The 26,294-nt window shown below is 45.6% G+C and overlaps 1 protein-coding gene across 3 annotated transcripts in view; it reads left to right on the forward strand.

Annotated features, from left to right (window-relative positions):
• LARP4B (La ribonucleoprotein 4B) overlaps positions 1 to 26,294 on the forward strand; it is a 95,498-nt gene that overhangs the window by 37,726 nt on the left and 31,478 nt on the right. For 2 of the 3 annotated variants that reach the window (XM_041765913.1, XM_041765914.1), the window contains exons 4-7: positions 8,382 to 8,532; positions 8,879 to 9,019; positions 21,757 to 21,835; positions 23,596 to 23,732. In XM_041765913.1, coding sequence (XP_041621847.1) covers positions 8,382 to 8,532; positions 8,879 to 9,019; positions 21,757 to 21,835; positions 23,596 to 23,732 — 508 coding nt within the window. Of the gene's footprint in view, positions 1 to 796; positions 3,891 to 8,381; positions 8,533 to 8,878; positions 9,020 to 21,756; positions 21,836 to 23,595; positions 23,733 to 26,294 lie in introns of those variants that run through there. The other variant, XM_041765911.1, reaches the window with a different exon arrangement.

Below are 26,294 nucleotides of genomic sequence, written 5' to 3' on the forward strand. Positions count from 1 at the left end.
TTGCTACTTTTATCTCTTCCTTCCCTCTACACACCACACACATTTAGAAAAATGTTATGTATGTATTTACTTCCTTACTTGCCGGGTGTTTTAGAGCAAATCCCAGATGATGGGCCATTCACCGTAAACATTCCAATGTGCATCCCTAATGAACACCATTCCAACTTCATGCCTCGCTGTGATTTCTGTACACCCGCAGACTTCCTTTTCGGGGCAGAAAATGAGTTACAACTATGACTGCCTATGCATTCTAGGTTTTGTTTTTGCCTTTTTTTTTTTTTTTTAAAGATTATTTGATAGTGCAAGCAAGGGGAGTGAGTGGCAAAGGGAGAAGCAGTCTCCTTGCTTACCCCCTCCCCCGCCCCCACGTGGGGGGCTCTACCCCAGGACCCCTGGGATCATGACGTGAGCCACCCAGGCAGCCCTGCCTGTACATTCTGAAGAGCACGTTAATTGTTTCTCCTTGGGAAATCTATACGCTCACTTCGATTGCCCGCATCCATGGTAGGTTATTTAGAGAATGCTGAAACACTGGAAGAAGCAGGAGTCTGAAATGTCTTGTTCTGGTTGGGATAACAATTGTAGGGATTTTTAAAATTGAGTTTGAGAATAGGAAAAATAATATAAAAATTATTTATTGTTCTTTGAGTCTTTGGATTCCACATGCCGTTTGGTTTTTAGTGTGTGGAGAAGGATGGCTGTTTGGCAGGGCCTGTCATCGTAGTTTGGATTTTGGGTTTGAGTGGCAGGGACATGTGACTGCATGCAAGGGGTTATTTTTGGTATCTGGGTGTCGGCTGCTTGTCAGAAATCCTAGCAAGTTAGCGTGAGCTGCACTTGTGGAGACTCCGAGAACGCCAGGCATGGTTCTGTGAGTTTTTGAACTTTGGAACATGGGTTGTTGCTTCAGCAAAGAATTAAGTAGTGACTGTGACAGTGAAAAAGCTGGTCTGTTGCAGCAATCTGCGGAGCAGCCGGAGCCGGAGAACAAGATAAGTAAAGCTTTTTCTTCATTACTTGATGCCCTTGAAGGTGAGGAGCTTCACGGTGTCAGACATGGAGGCAGCAGGGCAGCTGCCGGAGCTCATCTGTGGACATCGGCTTTCGTGAGGCCAGGGCGCCAGCAGGGTCGGGGGCTGAGGCAGTCGTCGCACTCGGTCTCTTCGCCAGCATGCCCGTTCCTAACGAGGTGTGAGCGTTTACAGGAGAGCGCGGAGAATTCCGAAGGCGTTGCTCTTGGGCGGGGTTGTGACAGCGTTTTGGTCACGCGCTGTGTGAGCTCCGTCTGTAAGCCGGGTCTCTCGGAAGACGGTCGTTCCAGATGTGACGCGTCTCTCTCCTGTGTTCTGGGGCCTCGTGGCCGGGGTGTGCGGGAAGCAGCCCTTGTGTGGAGCCACCTCGGCCAGCCCCCGGCCACTGGGCCTAGGTGTGTAGCAGTGGATGTAGAGATGAGCAGCGATGTGAGCTCCTCGGGTACACCTGGGAGGGGGGTGAAGACCGAAAACCCCATGTGTGTGGATCACGAAGCTCGGAGGCGTGAGAGAGCGCACGAGTTGTACAGTATTTGTGTCGTAGACCCTGACTGCCTGGACGTAGCTGATGAGCTGGGTGCCCCCGAGTGTGAAGCAGCTGCAGTAGAAGACAGTCGGTCAGCTGTCACCTCTGAGGCAGTTCGCAGAGGGGCCTGGCCGCCCTTGAGGGCCACACAGGGGCCGGGACAGTTAGACGCTCGGCGGGAAGAGCTGTCCCCACGGGACGTGCCCAGGGCAAGCAAAGTGACTGCAGTGTTTAAGGAAAACGCTACGCCGGGTTTTGAACTAATGACTATGTCTTTAAGGGCACACACTTACGCCGGGTTCTCTAAGGATCACACTGAAAGCGGTGCGTTATGTGACGTGGGCATACTCCCCGAGAGGGGTGGTAGCGCAGACTGTGTGCGGGGCGCCCCCAAGGAGCGTGAGAGCTGTCGTGCGGGCCGGGTAAGTCTGATGGCTGGCGCACATGTCCATTTACTTACCGTCCCTTCAGAAGTTGAGAGACGCGGCGAGCCTAGGGCTGTGGCAGCCAGTGTAGGCCGGAGTGCGAGCTCGGAGAAGAAAGGCGAGGATAATTCTGTCCGGCCCCTGAGCTGCCATGGTAGCAGACCAGAAAGTAGACTCCTTCCCCAGGCTCTAGAAGGAATTCGTTTAAGTCCAGAAAGCTGTGTCGCTTCCCTGAGCTTTGGCAGCGAGCGTCTCCCCATTCACGCCGGTTGCCAAGAAGCAGCCCCTAAGAGACCTGGCGATCCCGGACCGGAGCACCTCCTGGGGCCCGCGATGGGCGAGGGGCAGCATCAGGGCGGCTGCGGCCCGAAACCTGGAGGCATCCAGCCTGCGAACAAAGATGGTTCATCTTATCAAGATAAGGAGAAAATGAGCATTTTTGAGGAAGAGAGTCAAGGACAGAGGGCTTCTGAATGGAGATCTTCACATCAGGTAGACCTGTGTGCAGACGGTGGGGCCGGCATGGCCCACGCACACGTCTGTGATTTGATTGGTACACTGTGCAAGACACACTCGGAGGGAGCATGCCAAAGAAAGGGCGCCCCGGAACTCAGAAGCTCACAGGAGGTGCTCCCGGATGACAAGACTCTTGATGGCTCCCGGTGTCCTAAGAGTAACTTCATCTCCTCTGCATTTGCTTTCACCTGCACTGAAGAAGAAAGTGAAACTAGCCTGAGTTTTAACCCAGAAGATGAAATGTCTGTGAAGAGTATAGAGAGTGACCGGCGAAGCTTAGAAAGTGCTGGAAAAGAGTCACTGAAAGGCAGTCCCAGAGAGACCAAGAAGAAGGACGGAGGAAGCGTGAAGTCAGACTCTGAAACCCCCGTCAAGCGGGAAACCAGGACGGCACCACGCGGGGCAGTGCCCAGTCTGGCTGTACGGATGCGCAGGAGGCGCCAGAGGGCAGAGCAGCCCGGCTGCAGAAGCCATCCCATGGAGGAGAACCATGAGCCCCGCGCAGTGAAGGACTATGGACACGAGGATCTGGATCTTGCCCCACCTCCAAACCAGAGTTCAGGTTCAGGTGAGCAGAGGTCACAGGTACAAGAGAAGGACTCTCTTAACAGCGATGAAAATGCAGGGCTGGGGCCGCTTTCCTCAGGGTCAGCTGAGCAAAGTTCTGATGCCTTAGATGGTGGCATGTCGGGGGCGAGCCAGCCAGCACCCGGTAAGGGAGGGGGCAGAGACAACATCGATGTGTGTGGGACGAGCACACGCGCACACCGTGTCAGCCAGAGACGTGCCGTGCCCGTGCTTAATGGACCTGCGGTACATGGTGCCGTGGATTCCGTGGGAAGTCCACGGGTGACTCTCAGGGAATTGGAATTAGGTGAGACTCTTGAGGGCTGTTCGTGTGTGGCCGGTGTTGAGGCTGTCCCAGCGGACAGATACACAGCCCCTTGTCACGAGGGCCTGCAGGTCATTCCTGTCATCCCAGGTGAGGCTGCAGAGATCGCGGTACCACCCTGCGGGGACCACGTCTTACCACTCACAGAAGATGCTGTAAATATTCCTGAAAGCCCTGCAGGAGGGGATTGGCAGAGCTTCCCAGAGGAATTGTACTCCCAGTTTGTGAATGAACTTGCCTGTTACCCACTGGGAGGGTTTGTGAGTCAGCTGTTTTCTGAAGTACTGGCCGAGGGCTGCAGTGGGTACCAGGAGGGCTGTCCGTGGGTGCAGACGGGTGGGAGAGAAGCCCTCGAAGAGGAACAGGTACCTAATGAGTGTCTGCACAGGAGGCCACCAGACCTAGAAGTCGCCTTGTACTGGATGGAGACGCCCCCGTATCAGCTCCCGGTGGCTGAGGATGCTGTTATTTGGGGATGGCAAAATAGAGGTGGACAGTTAGTAAGTATGATTTATCAGTCTTTATTACTGTGCTGTGAAAGGCGGGTGTTTCACTCTGATTGCTTTTAACTGCCATGAAGTTTTATTCTAAGTAACGGGCAGTCATTTGAATGTTTACGTGAGGCTCTGAGTCACAGCATTAGCTTAACCGTTTCCAAGCTGGAGACCGTGACTCCGTTTGCTGTTTGGTATGTTTAGGCCAGAGTTGGTATGCCAGCTCTGGTTAGCACTGTACCCAGCACTGCCGGCCCTCAGACGCAGCTTGGTGCTGGCCTCTTCTGTGTGTGCTCTCGAGGGCTGCCCTGTCCGGACCGTGTCCTTCCTCATGACCCCCTTGTTGGAACAGAACAGGCATTTGTCCATTGAATTTTAAAGTCACTTCTCAAAAGTCCACACGTGGACAGTATAGATAGAAAACTCAGAATCTGCTTTCTGCTACAAGTTTGCCGCTTTTACCTGGCTTTGAAGTCTGCCTCCTGGCAGTCCAAGCACCTGCAGAGCTTTCCAACCATGGTGCTCCGGCCCTGCTCATTTGGAAGAAGCTTCACAGATGCTGCTGCAGTGGGCAGCTAATTTGAGCATCTTTCTAGCTAGTCTGTGATAAACACCAACACTCAACAAACATGAAGTTAGTCTTGCTCTGAAAGTAGTCCTTTTCAATGTATAATTGAAAGGCATACTTCTAACAGCAGAATCTCATTGACTCAACCAGTAGTTTGTGTATTTATAAATTCAGTTCATTTAAACTAGAAGCAAAAAAACAGTTCACCCATTTTCCCAGCTCTTGCTCCCACCTCTGGCAAATACTGATTTTGTCTATGAGCTTGGTTTATTTGTTTTTAGAATCCACATAGAAGTGAGATCATATAGTATTTGTCTGATTTATTTCACTTGCAAAATACCCTCTAGTTCCCTCTGCATCATTGCAAGTGGCAAGATTTCATTCTTTTTTATGGCTAAGTAATATTCCATTGTACATATATATACCACATCTTCTTTATTCATTCATCTTTCAGTGGACACTTAGGTTGTTTCCCTATCTTGGGTATTATAAATGTAAATAATGCTGCATTGAACATGGGGTACAGACACTTTTATCAAATTAGTATTTTTGTTTTCTTTCGGTAAATATCCAGAAGTGGGATTGCTGGATCATAGGAGTTTCTATTTTCAGTTTTTTGAGGAACCTCCATACTCTTTGCCAGAGTGGCTGTACCAGTTTGCATTCCCACCAACAGTATAAGAGAGTGCCCCTTTCTCCACATCCTCACCATTTGTTATTTCTTTTTTTGATAATTTTTTAATTTTTAAAAATTTTATTTGAGAGGAGAGAGAGCATGTGCGTGTGTGCTCATACTCATGAGAAGAGAGGAGTGTGGCACAGGCAGAGGGAGAGGGAGAAGCAGACTCCCCGCTGAGCAGGGGAGTCCAATACGGGCTCAGTCCCAGGACCCTGGGATCATGACCCGAGCCAAAGGCAGATGCTTCACTGACAGAGCCACTCAGGAGCCCTGATGATAGTTTATTATTAGTGATTTTTGTAGACAAGAAAAAAGCAACTGATGGTAGTAAGGAGATAGATGTGGTTCAAATGTTAGTCCCAATTACATGAACATAAGTGTAAATGTAACCCTGTAACTTAGGGAAATGTACATTTAACCCTCTTTCTGTTCCCACAGTTGGGATTTTTGCTAAAAAAAGTTACATTGAAGTTAATAGCTTTTGTTTCTTAAGTAGTGGTGGAGGCAAAAACTCTAGAAAATTAGGCCTTGAAGTACATAAGCAGGTGTGATTACCAATTACGAAATAAAAAGTTTGAAAGTTTCCTTCCCCTACTGTCTCACCTATTTTATATTCCTCAGTTCCCTTGTCCCCTTCTCTGATACTAGCTCCTCTGATTCCTACTCAGTAACCTGTCAGTGAACCATTCTTTCTCTTGTCCAGAAAACACAGATTTATGAATTGTTAGGTTGTTGGTTTTTTCTTTTTTCTTTTTTTAAATGGAACCTGGTGTTGGGGTGCAGAGTTTCTTCAGAACATCAGGATTTATGGATGCTGTACTTTGAAAGAGTGGTGTGGGTCATTTATATAAAATCGCTTCAGGATGCAGCTTTTGAGGTCAGCTCACTTTTGGTTTTAATAACCACTGCTCAGCCATGACTTTTCAGTGGAAAAATAAAACAGGTAGCCAAGCAGGTGAAACTTGAGATGTTGATGGCTGCTTAGAGTTCCACATGACTGCAGGACAAGACCCACACCTTAAAGACATACAAGGAAGACAAGTTATTTTTCATGTGAATTAAATGGAGGTCATGAACTCTTGGTAATGTTTTGTCTTTGCTGATGTTAGGACAGTTTTCTAATTACTCTCTTGGTGAGCACATTACTTAACCTCTCTCTGCCTCAGTATTATTTGTGAAAGCCTCATAGGGTTGTTGTGATTAAGCTCAGGAAAGTCCATGGAATGTGCCTGGCACCTAGCAGACTCGACGTAGTTGTCATGCCAGCAGCTCCTAATTATATGTCTCCATTCTTTCATGCCTTGTCACTCAAGAGTCTCACTTCAATACTGGTTAGCTGCTTGAAATTGTGTTAGATCCCAAATACTTGATTTGGATTTGAATATTTACTGCTAAAGTAGTAAATTACCTAAGGATAGATTTCTATTCAGTTGTGGCATGTGAGATACACACTTGAATACTGCTTAACTGCCTAAAATTGTGTTATATATTGGGAGTGCTCCAGCGCAGTTAGCTGCAGAAGGTGCTGACAGTGGCAAGGACCCCTTCGTGGGTGGTAGGAACTTAGAGGATGTGTGGTGTATGCTGGAGGTCAGGGCCAGCTTAGTGGGTTGAATACAGTAACGTGGGAAAGCTTCATGTGTGTTGTGTGGTGGAGAGTCCAGCCAGTAAAAGGTCTTTCTATCAGCATTGGACCAGGAAAGAGGGAGGGGCATGAGGTAAACAAAACAAAGAACAACAACAAAACACAGGTGGAAAACGGAGTAAATACGGAGTGTCTCCTGCATTGCTCTCTTTGCTCATGAGAGCAGGGGTTGTGTCTGCTTTGTTCACCGTTCTGTCCTCACACTGCACTGAAAACGAACTGGAAGTTTAGATGTCCCATCAGAAGGGAGACTGAAGAATCCGTGCTTCCGGAGTGTGATACCCTCGAAGAAGGGAAAGCCTGTTGGGCTCTCTCACCTCCTCGGGGTGCAAAATGCATGTTGTCGTGTAACCACATTGGCCTCTCCTGTCATGGTCGGAGATAGTCTTGTTTTTCACTGAAAGCTTTAATCACCACAGCCAGAATGAATTTATTCTGTCATCTAAAGATTGTTAATCTACACATTTCCTCGAGGGCTTATCATGGTAGTATTGGGTCGCATCTGCCCTTGGGGGTCATGTGGGGGTGCTGGGAGGCTGCTTCCAGTTCAGGGCTCCTTCCTGGCGCTCCCTGGGGGCCCCTGGGACCCCTCCCAGGGACCCCTCCCAGGGACCCTCATCCCCCTCCCAGGAAGCTCTGATCCTTGCGTAGTGGTTTCAAGGCTTGTATTACCTGGGTATTATTTGGCTAGGTTTGCTGACAGAACTGACAATGAACCGGAGTTTGGGGAGTACCTGCCCCAGATACATTGATTTTTCTTTATTTTTATTTTTTAAAGATTTTATTTATTTATTCATGAGAGACAGAGAGAAAGAGAGAGAGAGAGAGGCAGAGACACACACAGAGGGAGAAGCAGGCTCCATGCAGGGAGCCCGACGCAGGACTCGATCCCGGGTCTCCAGGATCACGCCCTGGGCTGAAGGAGGCGATAAACTGCTGAGCCATCCGGGCTGCCCTTGATTTTTCTTTAGATTTGGGTTCACTTGAGAGATGTGAGCAAGAGAAGAAAACTCAGGGGGTTGTTAGGTGCACCAGGAAATGAAGGTGTGAGCATATGAACACTGTCCCAGTATTGCCCCAGCAGCCGGACAGAAAGGAGGCCAGTGTCCCTGGAAATGAGTAGGTTCACAGTAGAGGCAGCACGGAGCACCCGTCTTGCACACCCATTAGAAGATCTCTGTTCTTCCAAGCGGCTTGCGTGTTCTGTATCCTTCATAGTATGAGTATTTGAGCTTTGTTTAAGAACGTATTCATCTGCGTTCTGTTCAGGTTTGTAAGTCTGAATTGTGTCTAGAATAGAGATGACAGTTGGATCCCCAGTTGTTTACTGAATGTCTGTGAAGGCAGGGGCCTCATCCTTTCATTTGCAACTTCTGGAGAGCCCTCCACTCAGTAGGAACTGAGGAGGCTGATGGTGAGTGAAGTCGAGCTTGGTGTCTCGACTTTTGTTACTTTGCACCACGTTTCATCCCCAGTGTACACATAAGACAGACTCTGCCGTTCTGGCCTTTTTCTTGCACAGATGTGTTTCACGTATGAATTAATAAGTAAAATTGTCTTTGACTGGAATTCAGAGACAAATGTTTGTGTCCCATTTTCCCCTAGGTACCGACTGCCAAGGTTTCAGAGCTAAACCCTAATGCTAAAGTGTGGGGAACCCCTGTGCTGCATCTGGATGCGGGTAGTGCAGCAGACGGCGGTGTGAGTGCGGACTGGGAGGAGTCTTCAGGCCCTTGCACAGACTGCGGCCAGGAGGGTGAGTTATGAGCATGAGTATGATGAGGAGCACCTTTGCTCTCAAGGCTTTGTCTTTGTTCTCATTTAATCCCTCTGTAAGAAATTGCTAATTGGGTCACCTTGCTGGTTCAGTTGGTAGAACATGCCACTCTGATCTCGGGGTTATGAGTTGAAAATAAGTTTTTAAAAAATTGAAAACAAAATTAAAATTTGTGTCATGTGATTTGTTACAGTATTTAAGAGCCAGAGGATCTTTCACAATCAAGTTAAAAAATTGAAGTAACTGCAACTGTAAGGTTTTGTTTTGTTTTAAGAGAAAGTTATTCTTCTAATCATAAAATTTGGGGTAAAATTCCTAATTACAGGATTGGATACCAATGGCGATGGTGACAAAAGTCATGACAATGTGGCACTATCGGATTTGCAGGAGTCAGACCAAACCGCTGTGAGCACTTTGGCTCTGGATCGCTCAGAACATGAATCTCCGCCTGAAAATAGTGAAACTGGTAAAGATGTTTTATGAATTCATTTTTATGTAGAGTGTGAGCCTTTTTCATGTTCCTTTTTAAAATTTAGCCTGTTAAGTCTTTCTCTAAACATTGTGCCTTTCATTGCTTCCTTTGATTCTACTTTAAATTCCCTCTTAAGTGGAATGAAGGGTTGTAGTCAGGAAGGGGCCACAGGGTGTATAAGATCTGAGCAGTTCCTGAAAGGCGGGTCTGGTTTAATTAGGAGAAGCAGAAGATGGACTATAGGGTGAGGTGTCAGTAAAAGGTCAGAGAGGAAACATTTGTGTTGAAATCAAGAGTCAGACTCCAAGGAGGTTGATTCTTTTATGGAGTATTTAAGGCTGTTTCATAAGAAAAGAGCAGGGGGAAGAGAGCCATTCTCTTTGGGACCAGGATGTGGGCCAGTGGAGAAATACCGAGGGTGATGGGACATGATGGCTCCCCTCTGATTTTGGATCCACTGTTATATAAAAGACCAGCCACATTTTAAATTCCCAGCAGCCTGGGGTAGGCTGCACTCTGATCATTCACAGTTGGATGGGGCAGCTTGAGTGGGAGAAATCCTCCCCTACACTGGCTAATAGGAATCGAGCGGACCAGACGCCTGTTGAGCGTGTTGATCTCTCAGGTGACTGTCTAGAGCTACACTTGTGTTGGAGAAGGCCCACCTTCCGCTTGCACTGCTGTTGTCGTTTACCGGGAGCTGGTGTGGTAACACCCGATCTTGCACTGGTCTGGTCCTGCACACCAGACTTCCACACCACAGCGGTGTGTCAGTGTTCTTTTTCCCCTGAAAAGATCAGCCCTGTGAAGACCTTGCCTTCACTGTGGCTACAAGCCCTCAGTGTTGGATGCCTGTGCTGTGATCTGCCTCCCACACCCCCACCCCCCGCCTCTGCCTGTGTCACCCAGAGCATCTTCCCAGTGGTACCTTCTTTCCATCAAGTTCTCTGCCTCCTGCGTGCCTGTTCCTGAACGGATCCACTGTGGCTGGGTTCGGGATCACAGACTTCCCGCTGGCCCTCGCTCGGCACAGCCCCACAGTGCTGCCACAGGGCTCAGTGCAGAGAGCTCCCGAACTGCTGTTCCGTGCCTTCTGTTTTCTCCTCAGACCCTAGCACGCTCCTCTGCTTAATTTTTGGGGGATATAGAGCAGTAATGAAGTATAATTGATGTAAATAAACTTCACATATTTGACATGCATCCCAGCTTTTCTGTAAGTTTTATTTTCCTTGGTTTGGAGCACAGTGTTCAGTCCGTTATAGAGTTGCTGGTTTGCCACTCCTGCACTGATTTCTCTACCAAATTTGGTAAGATGTTTATATACCTATAACACCATCGAGATCACGAACATATCTGTCACCACTAAAGGCTTCCTGTGCCCTCTCCCTGCCCTTGGCAACCACTGATAGGCTTTCTGTCACTCTGGGTTAGTTTGCATTTTCTAGAATTTTATATAAATAGATTTTTATGACATGTGCTCTTTTTGTCAGGCTTCTTTTACTTGGTTTACTAATTTTGAGATTCACTCACACAGGTTGTGTCTTTTTATTTCTGAGCAGTATTCCATTCTATCACATGGCACGGTTTGTTTTCCCATTCACTTGGTGATGAATATTTGGGTGTTTCCAGTTTAGAACTATCACTAATAAAAGAACATTTATAAAGCAAGACTTTGTATAGATGCATGTTTTCATTTCTCTTGGGTAAATGCTTAATAATGGAAGAGATGGATCATATGATAGGCTTAACCTCTGTCACAGTGTCCTCTGTATGCTCATCTGCAGTGGATAGGAGCCCCTGCTGCTGCACATCCTCATCAGCACTTGTTAATTGTAGCCATTGGAAAGGTAGGTAGTTGAGTCTTACTATAGTTTTAATTTGTGTTTCCTGATGAGTAGTGGTGTCAAACATCTTATCATATGCATATACTATTTTGGTGAAGGGTCTGTTCCAGTCTTCTGCCCGTTTTTGTATTGAGTTGTTTTATTACTGAGTTTTGGGAGATCTTTATACGTTTTGTATACATGTCCTTATCAGATTTATAATTGCAAATACATTCTCTCTCAGTCTGTGGCTTTTGTTCTTCTAACAGTATCTTTTGAGAAGTCAAAGTTTTTAATTTTGTACGTAGTCTAGTTTATCAGTTTTTTTGTTTCTTTTATGGATCCTGCTTTTGGTTTTGTACCTAAGAAATCTCTGCTTAATCCAGAGTCACAAAGATGTTCTCCCAGGGGTTCTGTAATTTTAAATTTTATTACATTTTTAAGGTCTGTGGCTCATTTTAAGTTCATTGTTGTATATAGTGTGAGGTACACAGCAATATTTTCCCCCCATGTATAGGTATGCAACGGTGTAGCACCATTCGCTGGAAAGACTTCCCCTTTCTACTGAGCTGCCTTTGTGTTGTCATCAGGATCGTTTGTCCCTACACATGTCGGTTTATCTCTGGACTGTCTTTTCCGTCCATCTGTTAAGTGTGTTTTCACAACAGTGCCACACTGTTTTGATTACTGTATATAATTCTTAAAAACAAGTGGTGTTAGCTTTCCAATTCTGTTCTTTTTCAGAATTATTTTGGCTATTCTAGTTCCTTTTCATTTCCGTACAAGTTAGAATGAGCTGGTTACTGTCTCCAAAATGCTGAGATTTTTATTGGGATTGCATTGAATCTATAGATCCATTGGAGAAAATGGACATTTTTCTCCACTTGGTTAGGTCTTTAATTTTTCCACTTGGTTAGATCTTCTTTAATTCCTTGTGGCTATAGTTTTTGCTTTTAGCGTACTGGTCTTCCGCATCTTTTGTGCTTAAATATTTATCTGTAAGTATTTTATATTCTTTTTTGGTGCTATGTTAAAGTGATTTTTAAAAAATTTAATTTGGGATTATAACAGTATATAGAAATGTAAATTTTGGTAAATTAATATTCTTTGGAAACATGTTAAGCTCACTTACTAGTTGTAGGAACTTTTTTTTAAAAAAAATTATTGATTCATTAGAGACACAGAGAGAGAGGCAGACACAGGCAGAGGGAGAAGCAGGCTCCATGCAGGGAGACTGATGTGAGATTCGATCCCAGGACCCCGGGATCACGACCTGAGCCAAAGGCAGCCCCTTAACCACTGAATGACCCAGGCGTCTCAGTTATAGGAACTTTTTGTGGATTCCATCATCGTGTCTTCTACATAGTGTCATGTTACTTGTAAATACATTCAGCTTTATTTCCTATCCCTTCTGGTGTCCCTCCCTCCCTTCCTCCCTTCCTTCTGCCTCTTATTTCTTTGTCTTGCCTGATTGCCCTGGATTGAGCTTTCATTACAAAGGTGAACAGAGGGGTGCCTGGCTGGCTCAGTCTGTGGAGTGTGTGACTCTTCATACCGGGGTTGTGAGTTCGAGCCCCACAATAAGTAAAATCTTGGAAAAAAAAAAAGTTTTAAAACAAAGGTGGACAGATCATGAGTGGAAACATCTGACTGATGATAGGGGAAGAAACATTCCATTTTACCAGTAAGTGTAAAGTCAGTTTTGGTTTTATGCACATGACCTTTGTGAGGTTCATGAAGTACCCTTCTGTTAGGATTTCCAAGAGTTTTTATGAGGAGTGGTTGTTTGAATTTGTCATGCTTCTTTCTCCGTCTGTGGCGATGAACATACTTTTTTTCTTCTGGTGTGTTAGGATGATTTCTCATGTATTTAATCCACCTTATATTCTGAGATAAGCTTCACTGGGCTATGATGTAACATGCTTTTGATTAGTTGTTGGATTAGATTGGCCAGAATTTTGCATAAAACTTGCATAGCTGTGTTCATGATGGATGTTGTTGGTCTGCAGTTTTCTGTTCAGTATATTCCCTTCTATGCAGTTTTGTGGAAGAAGTTATCATTTCTTTTTTAAATGAAGAGGAGCCATCTGGGCCTAGGGTTTTATGTGAGGGAAAGTTTTCAGCTACAGTCTTTGTTTGTGTTTAAAATAGGCTCCATGCTTGGGCACCTGGGTGGCTCAGTTGGTGAAGTGTCTGCCTTTGACTCAGGTCATGATCTCAGGGTCTTGGGATGGAGTTCCATGTGGGGGGGTGTCTTTGCTCAGCAGGGAGTCTGATTTCTCCTTCTGCCCCTCTCCCTTCTCTTGTGTGCTCTCTCTCTGTTTCTCAAAAATAAATACATAGAATCTTTAAAAAAAAAAAAAAAAAGAAAAAGAAAAAATAGGCTCCGCAGCTAGCGTGGAGCCCAGCGTGGGGCTCAAAACCACAACTGTGAGACCAAGACCTGAGCTGAAACCATGAGTCAGACGCCACTGTCTGAGCCACCCAGTGCCCCTACAGTTTGTTTCTTCAAGTCGGGCTACTCAGGTTGTCCCATTTCTTCCTGAGGGAGTTTGGTTCCTTGGGTCTTACAAAGATTCAGTCCACTTCATCTCAAGTGTCAACTCCATTGCTTAGAATTGCTCATAATGCTATGTGTATTCACCCTCTGTGGGATCTGTAGCTATGTCACATCACTCATTACTGTTACTGGTAATTCATCTCATCTCCCACCCCCCACCTCCCTTGCATCTCTGTAGAGGTTTGTCAATTTTGTTGATTGTCGGACAGAACCAGTAATTGGTTTCATTGTTTTTCCTCCTTCCTGTTTCCTTGGTTTTCTTCTGATCTTTATAATCTTTCTCTTCATTACTTGGGGTTTAATTTTTCTTTCTAGTGTCTTACAATGGAAACTGAGCTCATTGATGAGAGGCAGTCTTTTTCTGAAGTAGCCATTTATTTCCATAAATCTTCAAAGTACTCTTTTAGCACAGTTTCACAAATTCTGGTACATTGTGGGTGTGGTGGTGTTTCTGTGTTCTTTTTTTTTTTTAATTCAGTTCAAAATTATCTCTGATTCTCTTTTTATTATTATTATTTCTTTGGTCCATGGGTAACTTAGAAATCTGGTATTTAGTTTCCAAATATTTGGGGATTTCTGGGGGAATTTTTTATTGGTTTCTAATTTAATCTCCTTATAGTCATGAGACATAATTCATCTGACTTGAATCCCTTTAAATTTATTAAGATTTGTACTGCGACTCAGAATCTGGGCCACCTTAGTACATTTTCCTTTTGCCCTTGAGAAGAATGTGTATTTTGCTGTAATTAGGGGGTGCTCTGTAGTTACACTTCTGGTGGTCTTCATTCCTTTGTGTAAATCCAGACTTCCTTCTGGTATACTTTTGCTTCCATCTAAAAGACTTAAATGTTTCTTGTAGTGCACATCTGCTGTGATGGATTGGTTTTCAAAACCATCTTTATTTTACATTCATTTTTACTTGGTGTAGAATTCTGTGTTGTCAGATTATTTATTTATTTATTTATTTATTTCAACCCCTTTGTCTTTATCAGTGGTTTTGGGCATTTTCTTTTTTCTTTTTTTTTTTTTTTAAACTCTGACCACATTTTTTTAAGACTTTTTATTTATTTACTCATGAGAGACACAGAGAGAGAGAGACAGAGAGGGGCAGAGACACAGGCAGAGGGAGAAGCAGGCGCCATGCAGGGAGCCTGATGTGGGACTCGATCCCGGGGTCTCCAGGATCACGCCCTTGGCTGAAGGTGGCGCTAAACCACTGAGCCACCCAGGCTGTTGGGCATTTTCATCATGATGTAACTTAAAAGCATTCTGTTTCTTGTGGCAAGTGTTCATTGAGCTTCTTGAATCTGTGATTTATAAATGTTTTCATCAAACTTGGAAGATTTTGGCCATAATTTCTTCAAATGTCAATCCTCCCCCTCGGTGCCCCCCTGGCCACTTCTTTTCTTTCATGATCTCTGGTTATTCCTCTATTAAGACCTTTGAAGTTGTCCCAGAGTTTACTGAACCTCTGTCTTTTATTTCAACATACATATTTAAAAATTTTATTTGATTGACAGGGTACACAAGCATGGGAGCAGCAGAGGGAGAGGGAGCTTGAAGTAGGCCTCCATCCCAGGACCCTGAGATCATGACCTAAGCTGAAGCCAGGTGCTTTACCCACTGAGCCACTTAGATGCCCCATCCACTGTATTTTTTAAAAATTCTTATTTCTTGGTTTCATTCTGGAATGTTTCTGGAATATCTTCAAGTTTATTAGTCTTCTACAATGTCTAATCTGTTAATTCCATTAAGTACATTTTTTATTTCTATTTATTCGAGTATATTTTTAATATCAGACGTTGTAGTTTTCACCTGTAGAAGTCCTATTATTAGGGCCTTTTATTTTTCAGGTTTCTACCTGACTTCTGAAGCATTTGCACAGGGTCAGTGTTTACACCTGGAGAGGACACTGTGAGTTAATGGGTCACAGTTCTCTGCTTGACCTTCATAGTAATTTTTGGTTAGGTGTTTAATGTTTTTGTGTTTCTTTAAATAGTTTATTGTTCCAGGATGCCTCTAACTGACTTGAAAACAGTTTGATCCTTTTAAATCTTGCTTTAAGATTTGTTAGGCAGGGGATGCCTGGGTTGCTTAGTGGTTGAGTGTCTGCCTTTGGCTCAGGGCGTGATCCCAGGATTTCAGGATTGAGTCCTGCATTGGGCTCCCTGCATGGAGCCTGCTTCTCCTTCTGCCTGTGTCTCTGCCCCTCTCTGTGTGTCTCTCATGAATAAATAAATAAATTTGGGAGAAAAAATTTTGTCAGGTAGGAGTGGAATGGTGCTTAGTCTGGGGCCAGTACTTCCCACCCCTAGAGACCCCATACTCTGTGCACCTGCCGCATTCTGGTTCACCTGGTGGGAACAGACACTACTTCTAGCCCTGTGTGAGGGAGAGATGCATGCTACTTCTCATCCTTTGGGGTGGTTCTTCCACAATGCCAGCGATTGCCTCACACCATTGCAGTGAGTGGGCCGCCTACTTGAGAGGCCCTGTGTCCTGTGCACCCTGTCCCAGCACCCGCTCTGTCTCTTCATTCATCATGCCCCCCTGCTGAGCCTGGGCCTGGGAAAGTTGTATGTCATATCTTTTAGGGACTGATGTTCCTACACCTGGAAAACTTGTTTTATTTACTCTGTTTTCTTTTTCCATTCAAAAAAATATATTTTTTTAAGATTTTATTTATTTATTCATGAGAGACACACAGAGAGAGGCAGAGACACAGGCAGAGGGAGAAGCAGGCTCCATGCAGGGAGCCCAACGTGGGACTCGATCCCGGGTCTCCAGGATCACGCCCTGGGCCGAAGGTGGCGCTAAACTGCTGAGCCACCTGGGCTGCCCCAGAAAGTATTCAAAACCTACCATGTGCCACATTTACTTGGGATATGTCTGTCAGTATAACTGATGAGAGCCCCTGGTTTACTTGAGCTTTTATCTGTTTGGTAGAGACTGACAATACACATAGTAAGTTTGTGATAGATCATGTAAGAGGATGGTCACTGCAGTAGAAAAGACAAAAGCGTAAGGATACAGTGTAAGCTTTATTGAGGTGTAATTGACAAGTGAAAGTTGAATATATTTAAGGTACCCAGTGCCGATCATTTGGTATTATATATTCACTGTGAAATGATTACCATAACACATCATTACCTCACAGAGTGTTGTGTTTGGTATACTGAGAACACGTATCTACTCTCTCAGCAAGTTTCAAGTATATAGTACAGTATGGTTAATTATAGTCACCATGCTGTACCTGAGATCCCCAGAAAGTCTTCATTCGTCTGATAACTGCAAGTGTGTATCCTGTGACAAACCTCTCCCCATTGACCCCACTCTCCAGCCCATGATAACCATGGATCCACTCTCTGGTTGTAGGATCTTAACTTTTATGATTGCACATACAGGTGAGATCATGTAGTTTTTCCCTTGCTCTGACTTTTATCACCTAGCTCCGTGCCTCAAGGCTCATGTCTCACATGGGAGGATTCCTCCTATTTTATGGCTGATACCCCATTGTGTGTGGATATCACATCTTCCTTCCCCGTGCATCTGCGGACAGCCGCTCTTGTGGGGCCTGGGTCTCAGCTACTGTGAATAGTGCTGCAGTGAACATGGGAGCGCAGGGAGCTCTTCAGGAGGCTGTTTCATTTCCTCGGGATATATGCCCAGAAGTAGGGTTGCTGGGTCGTAGGGCAGCTCTATTTTTACTTTCTTGAGGACCCTCCTTACTGTTTTCTAGAGTGGCTGCAGCAGCTTGCATTCCCACCAGCAGTGGATGAGGGCTCCCCTTTCTCCAGTCCTCACCAACACTTGTTATCTTGGTTTCTTAATGATAGCCATCCTAACAGGTGTGAAGTGATAGCTCATTGTAGTTTTAATTTGCATTTCCCTAATGGTTAGTGATGTTGAACACCTCTTCATGTACCTGCTGGCCATTTGTAAATCTTTGGGGAAATGTCTATTTAGGTCTTTTTCCCATTTTTTTTTTCTTTTAAAGATTTTATGGAGAGTGAGTATGAGCAGGGGCAGGGTGAGGGGCAGAGGGAGAGGCAGACTCCCCACTGAGCAGGGAGCCTGACGACGTGGGGCTCGATCCCAGGACGCCAGGATCATGACCTGAGTGAGCTGAAGGTAGACGCTCAACTGACTGAGCCACCCAGGTGCCCCGCCTTTGCCCATTTCTAAATCAGGATTTTGTTTTGTTTTACTATTAAGTGTGAATGAGTTGCTTCTATGTTTTGGATACAACCCATTATAGATAAGTAGAGATATTGCAAATATTTTCTCCCATTCCGTAGACTGCCTTTTCATTTTGTTGATAGTTTCTTTTGCTGGGCAGAAGCTTTTATTTTGATGTCGTCCCACTTGTTTGTTTTTGCTTCTGTTGTCTGTGCTTTTAGTGTCACATCCAAAAAGTTGTTGCCAAGATCAGTGTCGAGGAGCTTTTTCCCCATGTTTTCCTCTAGGAGTTCCACAGTTTTAGGTCTTATGTTCATCTTTAATCCATTTGAGTTGATTTTTGTATGTGATGCAAAATAAAGGTTCTGTTTCATTCTTTTTGCATGTCGCTGTCCGGTTTTCCCAACACTTATTTGTGTCTTACTCTGTCATCAGTGTCTATGGTTTTCAGGGTATGGGTCTTTTACTTCTTTGGTTGAATTTGTTCCTCAGTATTTTGTTCTCTTTGATGCAGTTGTGAATGGTTTTGTTTTTCTCAATCCCTTTTTCAGGTAGTTGGCGTTCATGTTCAGAATTGCAGCACATGGTGCCACGTTACTCACTCACACTTCCCCAGGGGTCTTCATTGTTTTTTCTTTTCATCCCTCAGACTGGGTTATGTCACATGACCTCTCTGCATTTGCTGAGTCTTCCCTGTGCATGTTTGACCCTGCTGTGGAAGCGCTCTCTTGAGTTCTCAGGTCTTGCGCTCTTCAGCTCCAGGGTTTCTGTTTGATTCTTTTCTGTGGTTTCTCTTTCAGTTACTAAACTTCTTACTTTGTTTCTGCATCGTTTTCCTGTTGTTATTTAGTTGTTTCTGTGTGTGTTCTCTTAGATTTTCATGGACTTTCTTTAAGGTGATTATTTTGAATCATTCGTTAGGCCAATTGTCCATCTGTTTAGAGCCCGGTTAGTTTCTTTGGGTGATGTTTTATGTACCTGAGTTTTGTAGCCACATTTTAATGCTGTGCAGTTGTGGAGCAAACACCCCTTCCTGTCTTTACAGACTGGTTTTTATCAGGCAGGGACGTTCTCCTGTGGGTTCAGGCTGATGGCATTCCCTCTGCATTTGCAGTTATGATGGGTTGGAGCTGGGTCTGCACTGGAGTCAATGTTTGGTGAGCTTGTTAGCTGGCTGTGGATCTTGGCTGGTCCCCGGGGGCTGTGGGGGCAGGGATGATGGGTATATCTCTGGGTGGTGCAGCTGGGAGAGGTTGAAGCCAAGTCATAGGTTCACTTGAGGACCTGTTGTCAGCCTCAGGTCGGCTGGCCTGTGTCCAGAGGTACCAACTACAGGCATTTTCCATGGGAACCATTGGCCAGCAGGCCTGCTCAGGGTGGCTGGAGATGGCTGGAGCCTACTTCCAGGGCTCTTGTAGGACTTGCAGTCTGCCTGAGTATGTCAACTGAACTGCAGCCCATTGGGACTGGAGCTGGGTGGTGGGCCCCTGTGGGCTCCCCAGCCAGGCATGAGGTCGTGTGTACCTATGATCCGGGGCTCAGGTGGGCGAGGCTCCTCCTTGCTAGATGATGCTGGGGACCGGATCAAGCCACACAGGGTCATGGCCAAGTCCCGAGGTGGCAGAGAGTTTCTGGATCTGTGTGGCTGGGCCTGTTGGCAAGTGAGCTGCCTGGATGCAGGTCTGCCTTCTCAAACAGCCCTGCTTAGTCTTGGACTGCACCTGGGTTTCAGTGTCCTCCCTGATGCCAGAGCTCCCATAGGGTGCTTTGCTCTGAGATTGGATGCCGGGTTGTTGCTGAGGGGAACATGAGTGGGAATCTTCCTATTTTGCCATCTCGTTGCTGGCACTCCCCCTCCATCCTCAGCTATTTCGCTGGTTGTTCTCTCTTGCCTAGAAGCAGATGACCTCGTGGCAGTCTTAATTGTGAAGACTGGAGCTGTCAGAAGAGAACTTTACTCCCTGGTCACCTATATGTCTCACAGCCTCTGTCTGTGACCCCCTACTCCCTCGGCTGTGTGAGGAGTCTTCCACGTAGCTCTGTCCTCTCTTATGTTAAATGAGACCGCCCGCACACCCTGTCTTTCCTGAGCAGAACTCAGCAGAAGCATCGTCTGGACCAGCTGTTCGCCTCCCGGGTCCTCTCATGCACTGTCCAGATAGACTGTGGCCATAGCCTCATCCCCAGCACCACCATCCTCCGGGGCTCCAGTGACGTGGTGCTGCCAGACCGAGTGTGGAATCCGGGGCTTCTGTCACCCGACCGTGCCATGATCGGCATGCCCAGGGGTCAGTCCTAGACCTCGGTTCTTCCTGTGTTCTTGGCTGAAGTCCTACCCTTACCTGGAATAGTCTCAAACATAGACTATCCTTGATTGTTACATTGGCATCCACACAGGCTCTTGGCTTCCCTCTTGTGCCGTCACTGTCCATCTTCAGCGCAGAGCAGAGCCATCTCTCCAAGACATAAATTGGTTTCCTGTCACATTTAGGTTAGATTTCTCATGTCCTCACTGTGGCTCACAAGGTCTGCTGGGTGTGACAGCCAGCCTCCTTGACTCTGTGGCCTCATTCTTAGTGTGGCCCCTGTTTTCCCTCCCGGACATGCTGGCCTCCCAGTTGTTGAGGGCCCCCAGCCCAGTGCCATGCCCTCCTGCACCCCCTGCTAGACTGCGCGCTCCCCACGTCCCCGGCTGGCCCGCCGTCTCCCCGCCGGTGCTGCTCCATGCCACGTCTGGAGCACCGTGTGGCTGGCGTACAGCAGCCCCGGCATGCTCTCCCCGTGCCATGGGATAACGTCCCTTGTGTCTGAGTCTGTCTGACTTGATGTGTAATGTTTGTTTATTCAACTGTAGGTTGCCTGTCCCACCAAGAGCTGAGAGGTTGCCTTCTTTAGGCTGAATAAACAGTGTTGCAGTAGTGCCTGGCATGCAGGAGACCATACATGTGTGAAATCTGTGGTGGAAAGTGCATTTAAATTAGTGCTCAGGAGAGGCCTTTCTAGACAGAGGAATGACATTAGATTGTGTTTTCAAGGGCCATTTGTAAGCTCTAGCTTCATCAAGTCCATTAATTTTATTTTCTTGTTTTGAATTGGTTGGGGTTTTTTTGTTTGCTTTTGCTAGTTGGGGTTGGATTTTGTCAAAGCTCTGTATGAAACAGGCGCAAGCTCTGTCTTTATTTGTTAATAAATACCCTATTTTGACCTTATTTTTTGATGGTCTTTGACTTTCAAAATTTAAGCGTTTGTTGTCAGAAAATTGCATGTATAGTATTATTCAGATCTATGTAGAAGTGAATGAAAAACTGTTAGTTCTTAGTGTTTTGGTGCCTTTGATAATTCTGGCCATCCTAAAAGTGGGGCCCTCGCCCCGTGCAGAGTGCTGGGGAAGGGGTGGGGGCCTCAGCAAACTTCAGTATGAAAATCCTGCTCTCATCGTGTGTGGGTACCATCCGGTGCCGGGGCCTTGCCCTGACCTCCAGCCCTCTCTAGTCTGTGACTGGTGCCTCACAGGACACATGCTCAGACGTCGTCCACTGTGCCATCTGGCATCTTAGGACAAGTGTCTGCTAGAAGCTGGTGCCAGCCTCTGTGTCCTGTTGAGGGTCTGCTTACGTGGTATTCTCTCGTGGGGTTTCTGAAGCACAGCACTTACCTGTAGCTCTGAGTGGCTGGATGTTAAAAAAGCAAGTTCATAAGGCTCCAGTGGAGGGACTGCATGGTCCTTAACAGCCTGTGTGCTTACAATCCCCAGCCTTTATGTTTTTGGCCTGAATTTGTCTATTTCCTTGTTTTTATTCTTTCCTTTTTATTGTATTGTTTTAGTGTCTGTGTTCTTGTAGACTACCTGAAAGTCCTTTTTCAATTATGACAAGGTATTAAACTTACACTTTTTTTTCTGGAGGGGAAAGAAGTACCTGTAAACCTTGCTAATAAATCTTACTCTACAGATTGTTTTTGAAACTATTGTTTTTGTTTAGGAGAAATAGGATTTTAAGCTTTTTTGCATCTGATTTCTTTTGTTTTAGTAGGTAAAATAGTGATTTTATTACTATCTGCACAGTGTAGATGAATCAATGTGTATATTGAAAACATGAGAATCTGTGTTGAATCATCTGCTTGGTAAATTTTAAGCCATTTTTCCTGAGGTGATCATTTGTTTTATGTAGGAGGAAATGAATCTCAACCGGAAAGCCAGGAGGACCCCCGAGAAGTACTTAAAAAGACATTGGAATTCTGCTTATCTAGGTAAGGATCCTAGTGGTTTTTCTAGAAGCCACTGTCTCAGGTGTTGTGCACTGGTTATGATATACAGATGGGAAACTGTTGGGAAGGGTATAGATCAGCTGATACCTCGGTCTGTGTGTAGCTCTTCATAGGAAATGGAGAATGTGCAGTAGTCATAGCTCTGACATGGTGGAGAACTGGGCCTGGTTCCCTCGGGTCTCCACAGGTCCATGGTGATGGGTCCGTACCTGGGGGTTGCTTTTTGAAATTCGAGTCCTGGCCACCCCCTGCCCCCCAGTCCCAGGGAATCAGACTCTGGGGGCAGGGCCTCAGTTCATCCATCTCAGAGACACTGTTGAGCACAGTGACGTCTGAGGACTCGTTTCCTATGCTAGTTCTCCCGGTACGGCAACCCTGCACCAGCTGATCGCTCTGTTATTTTCAGTTATTCTTTGTCCTGAGTAGTGCCTTTTTGCTGACAAATGGAAGAGAACCTTTAAAATTCAAAGTGGCAGGACCACACGTACAGGAAGATGGGATTGGGTGGTGGGTCATTTTTTTTGAGTGTGAAGGTAACTGATAGGCCGCGTGTAAGGTTTTTGCTCAGGGATGGCAATTTTTCAAGTGTTTCTCCGGGTCTGCCTCGAGACATGCACAGAGCATCTGAGGAGGGCCGCTGTAGAGACCATGGGGCCGTGTGGATGGGACAGGTGGGGTGGGGGGCGCCCCCAGCTTTCCTTTCTGGCCCACAGCTCCATAGCTAAGACCCCTGCTCACTGCCTCAGGGCGTGCTCTGAAAGGACAACAGCTACTGCTGTGAGGCTCTGAGGTGGCGGTGGGGTTGGCACCTCACACAGCCCTGTCCTGCCTCTCCTGCACTCCCGGAGGGTGGGGACCTAGCAGCATGGCCCGCTGTGGATCTGCGTCTTCATGGATCTTCGAGACTGTCCTCGACCTTTACTAGGACCTGTGTCAGTGTTGGGATGTTTTGAGCACATTGTCCTGTTTATGGAGACTTCCGAGAAGCATGCACCACAGGCCCAAACACCAGCAAGTGTCTCACCTTCCCCTGAGCTGCTGGTGCCTGCAGCTTACCTGTCATGATGCCAGGGGCTGTGTTCTTGGTCCCGTTTCCTCCTCTGTAATTTTGGCTCCCCCTGGCTGGAGCTGCAGCTCTCCTGGCATGTGTTCCAGGTGACACAGCAGCCACCTGGGCACCAGCCTTTCCATAGTTTCCTTAGCTTTGTGTTCTTTCAGCTGAATTTTCTTATCTAAAAAAACCGTGTTTTTTTTTTTTTTTTTTTAAGATTTTATTTATTCATTCATGAGAGACACAGAGAGATAGAGAGGCAGAGACACAGGCAGAGGGAGAAGCAGGCATCACACAGAGAGCCTGACATGGGACTTGATCCAGGGTCTCCAGGATCACGCCCTGGGCTGCAGGCGGCACCAAACCGCTGCACCACCGGGGCTGCCCAAAACTGTGTATTTTTAATAAGTGAGGCAAACACTGTGTAGAACAAACACGTAGAACTATAAATACATGTTTTAAGGGTTTCCCCACTCATTAGTTGTGATTTTAAAAAGTGCACTGTACTTTTGGCTTCCCTGCCTCCCCAAATGTCTTTAAAATTTTTTACCTAAGTCCAAAGAGATGACAAGAAACAGGTGAGGTTCGAACTCTGATCTAGCTCTGAAGCACTAACGTGCCATGCTTGTACTTCTTTGGAAGCTTCCTTTTAAAAAAGGATTAATTAAAAGCTATTGTCTTCTCTGTGCAGGGAGAACCTTGCTAGTGACATGTACCTCATATCGCAGATGGACAGCGATCAGTATGTGCCAATCACCACGGTAGCTAACCTGGACCACGTCAAGAAGCTCAGTACAGACATGAACTTGATTGTGGAAGTGCTGCGGTGTAAGTATACAGCACTATGGGCTGACTCGGACCTGGCCTTCAGGTCCCATAGTCGTTTAGTGCTGAGGTACTTGACGGCAGGCAGGGTCGTCCCACACCTTCCAGGTTTTTCTGGTCCCTGTGGCTGGGGAGGTGCATCGAAGGGCTACATAGCTCAGACCCAGTATGTCACAGATCACAGGGCCGGGGTGAAAACAGGCTTCTGCAGAGACGAGGATGGCTGGGATGTTGCTGAAAAGTACAGTAAATGGTGGTGTTTAACGTAAAGTACAATACGTTCTCATTAGCATTCTAGCACCAAAAAGGCCTTCTTTACATTTCAACTTCCTGCTAAAGTTTTGGTGAAATATTACTGTTTTACTTTAAAAGGATGTTGTGAATGAAGTTATTTCTGGGACATTTGGCAACATCAGAGGGAGGTTTAAACATCCTGTCAGAGACCCACAGAGGTTCAGGGAGTATGGGCTTGTAAGCTATGTTGAGGTGTCTACAACCTAACCATTTTATGTATGTTGTGAAAGTCACTGTTGGACAGAGGCTGTAAGTGATATGCTATGAACTCCACTGCGTGTACGTGAAGTGCACAGCTGGGTCCGGGTGGACTCTAGTGTACGTGAGTGAAACCATCACTGCCCGGGGTTTTCTTAGCGCCTTTATAATGCTTCCACCCCTCCCTGCCAGCACCAAGCATGGCATCACTGGGGAATGAGTTTTAAATTAAATATACATGGTTATTTATATATTATATAATATGTCGATTATATATAATATATAAATTATAAGTATGTATGAATATATACTTATTTATAAGTATAGAAATATAAAAAATAGAAAACAATATATAAACTTATAATTTATAAATTATATTTATAAATATATTAGTATATAAATTCATATAATATCTTATATTAAATATAAATATCGGGTATCTTTTTAATTTTAGGGATTGTTTTAATTATAAAAAGTCACTTTCTGTAACAGGACTGCAAGTACCAGATGAATTATTTCTGTACCCCCCCCTCTCAGGGCTGTTCTGAGTCCTTCCAAACAACACGGTGTATGCTGTGTCCCCCTGCCCCAAATATTTCTCAGTGAGGACACACCCATCATGCCTCAAAGCCCCACTTCCCTGTGTCTCCACTATGACCTTCCATCACTGATACGTAGGCCGTAGTATTTACGTACCGTCTCTGGCTTGGCTGACAGGCTGTGATGATGTTTTCTTGTGTGCATCTGACTTAACAGAAGAATAGGTGAACATCTTATCTTAAAGCTTAGCTGGACTTCTATTCACAAATCGCAGTTCACTACTTTGTGTTCCTAGGCAAAGGTTGTAAGCACATAGTGAAGACATGAGCAAACACCGTCTATGCAGTTTGACTCTGTAAATTATAACCACTGTTGCCCAAGATAGCTTTATGTGTTCCAGTGTTGCTTTGTTTTTCACACTCTGTTCAGAACAGAAATCTGTTTGATGGATCAGTTGAGTTTGGTTCTGTCTGACCCACTTAGAAAGGCGAGTGGCTTTCCTAACCTAAAAACACTTTACTTGGTTAACGTTCTTTGTTTATTATTAGAAATCCCAGATGTCGATATTTTGTGTAGGCATTCCTTGGAAACTTGGCTGCCCCGTGGCCAGTCTCCCGGTTGATGCTTGTTGGCTAGGAGTCATTCATGCAGACCACGAGGATGTTCAGTTGCCCTGTGTGTTTGCTTCAGGGAGCCGTTTGTCTCCATGGACAGACAGCCCTCTGCTGTCCACCCTCTCCACCCCTCCTCCACCTTTCCTTCCAGTGTTGGTAGGGAGGGTCTTGAGTTGTAGTGGTACCTCCTATCCATCTTCGTTCAGCTCTTTAATGTCTAATTGCTTCTTTTCACTCCCATTTTTAGATAGAAATTTATGTGCACATGTAATAACCTAATGAATGGAGTGTTGTTAGCATATTAGTTGTACTTCTGGAGAGGGTGATATACATAAGCCTCTGTGAGCAGAGATCTCCTGTTTGCATCTTAACCCCATCTGCAAAATGCCCAACATAAAGTTAGATACACAGTAGATATTTTTTTTTCACAGTAGATATTTGTTTGTTTGTTTGTTTTAATTTTTATTTATTTATGATAGTCACACAGAGAGAGAGAGAGAGGCAGAGACACAGGCGGAGGGAGAAGCAGGCTCCATGCACCGGGAGCCCGATGTGGGATTCGATCCCGGGTCTCCAGGATCGCGCCCTGGGCCAAAGGCAGGCGCCAAACCGCTGCGCCACCCAGGGATCCCTCACAGTAGATATTTGATAACATTTTGTTTTAATTTGAATATTTGCTCGTACAACACCAGCATTCTAGTGTTGATTGAATTGCATAAATTCTGTCTTTATATCTTAATATGCATGGTACATAGTGCTGCAGGGTACAGAATGTCTGATTCAGATGTTTTTACACTTAATGTAGTTAAAATTCCTAATTTAAAAATATACTCAGATATTTGTCACCAGAGTATGAATAAATACATTACAATAGTCACACAGTGAATACCAGAACAACTAAAATGAACTCGGCCTGTAT

Source organism: Vulpes lagopus, chromosome 8 (genome assembly GCF_018345385.1).
Source record: "Vulpes lagopus strain Blue_001 chromosome 8, ASM1834538v1, whole genome shotgun sequence".
Lineage (NCBI taxonomy): Eukaryota > Metazoa > Chordata > Mammalia > Carnivora > Canidae > Vulpes > Vulpes lagopus.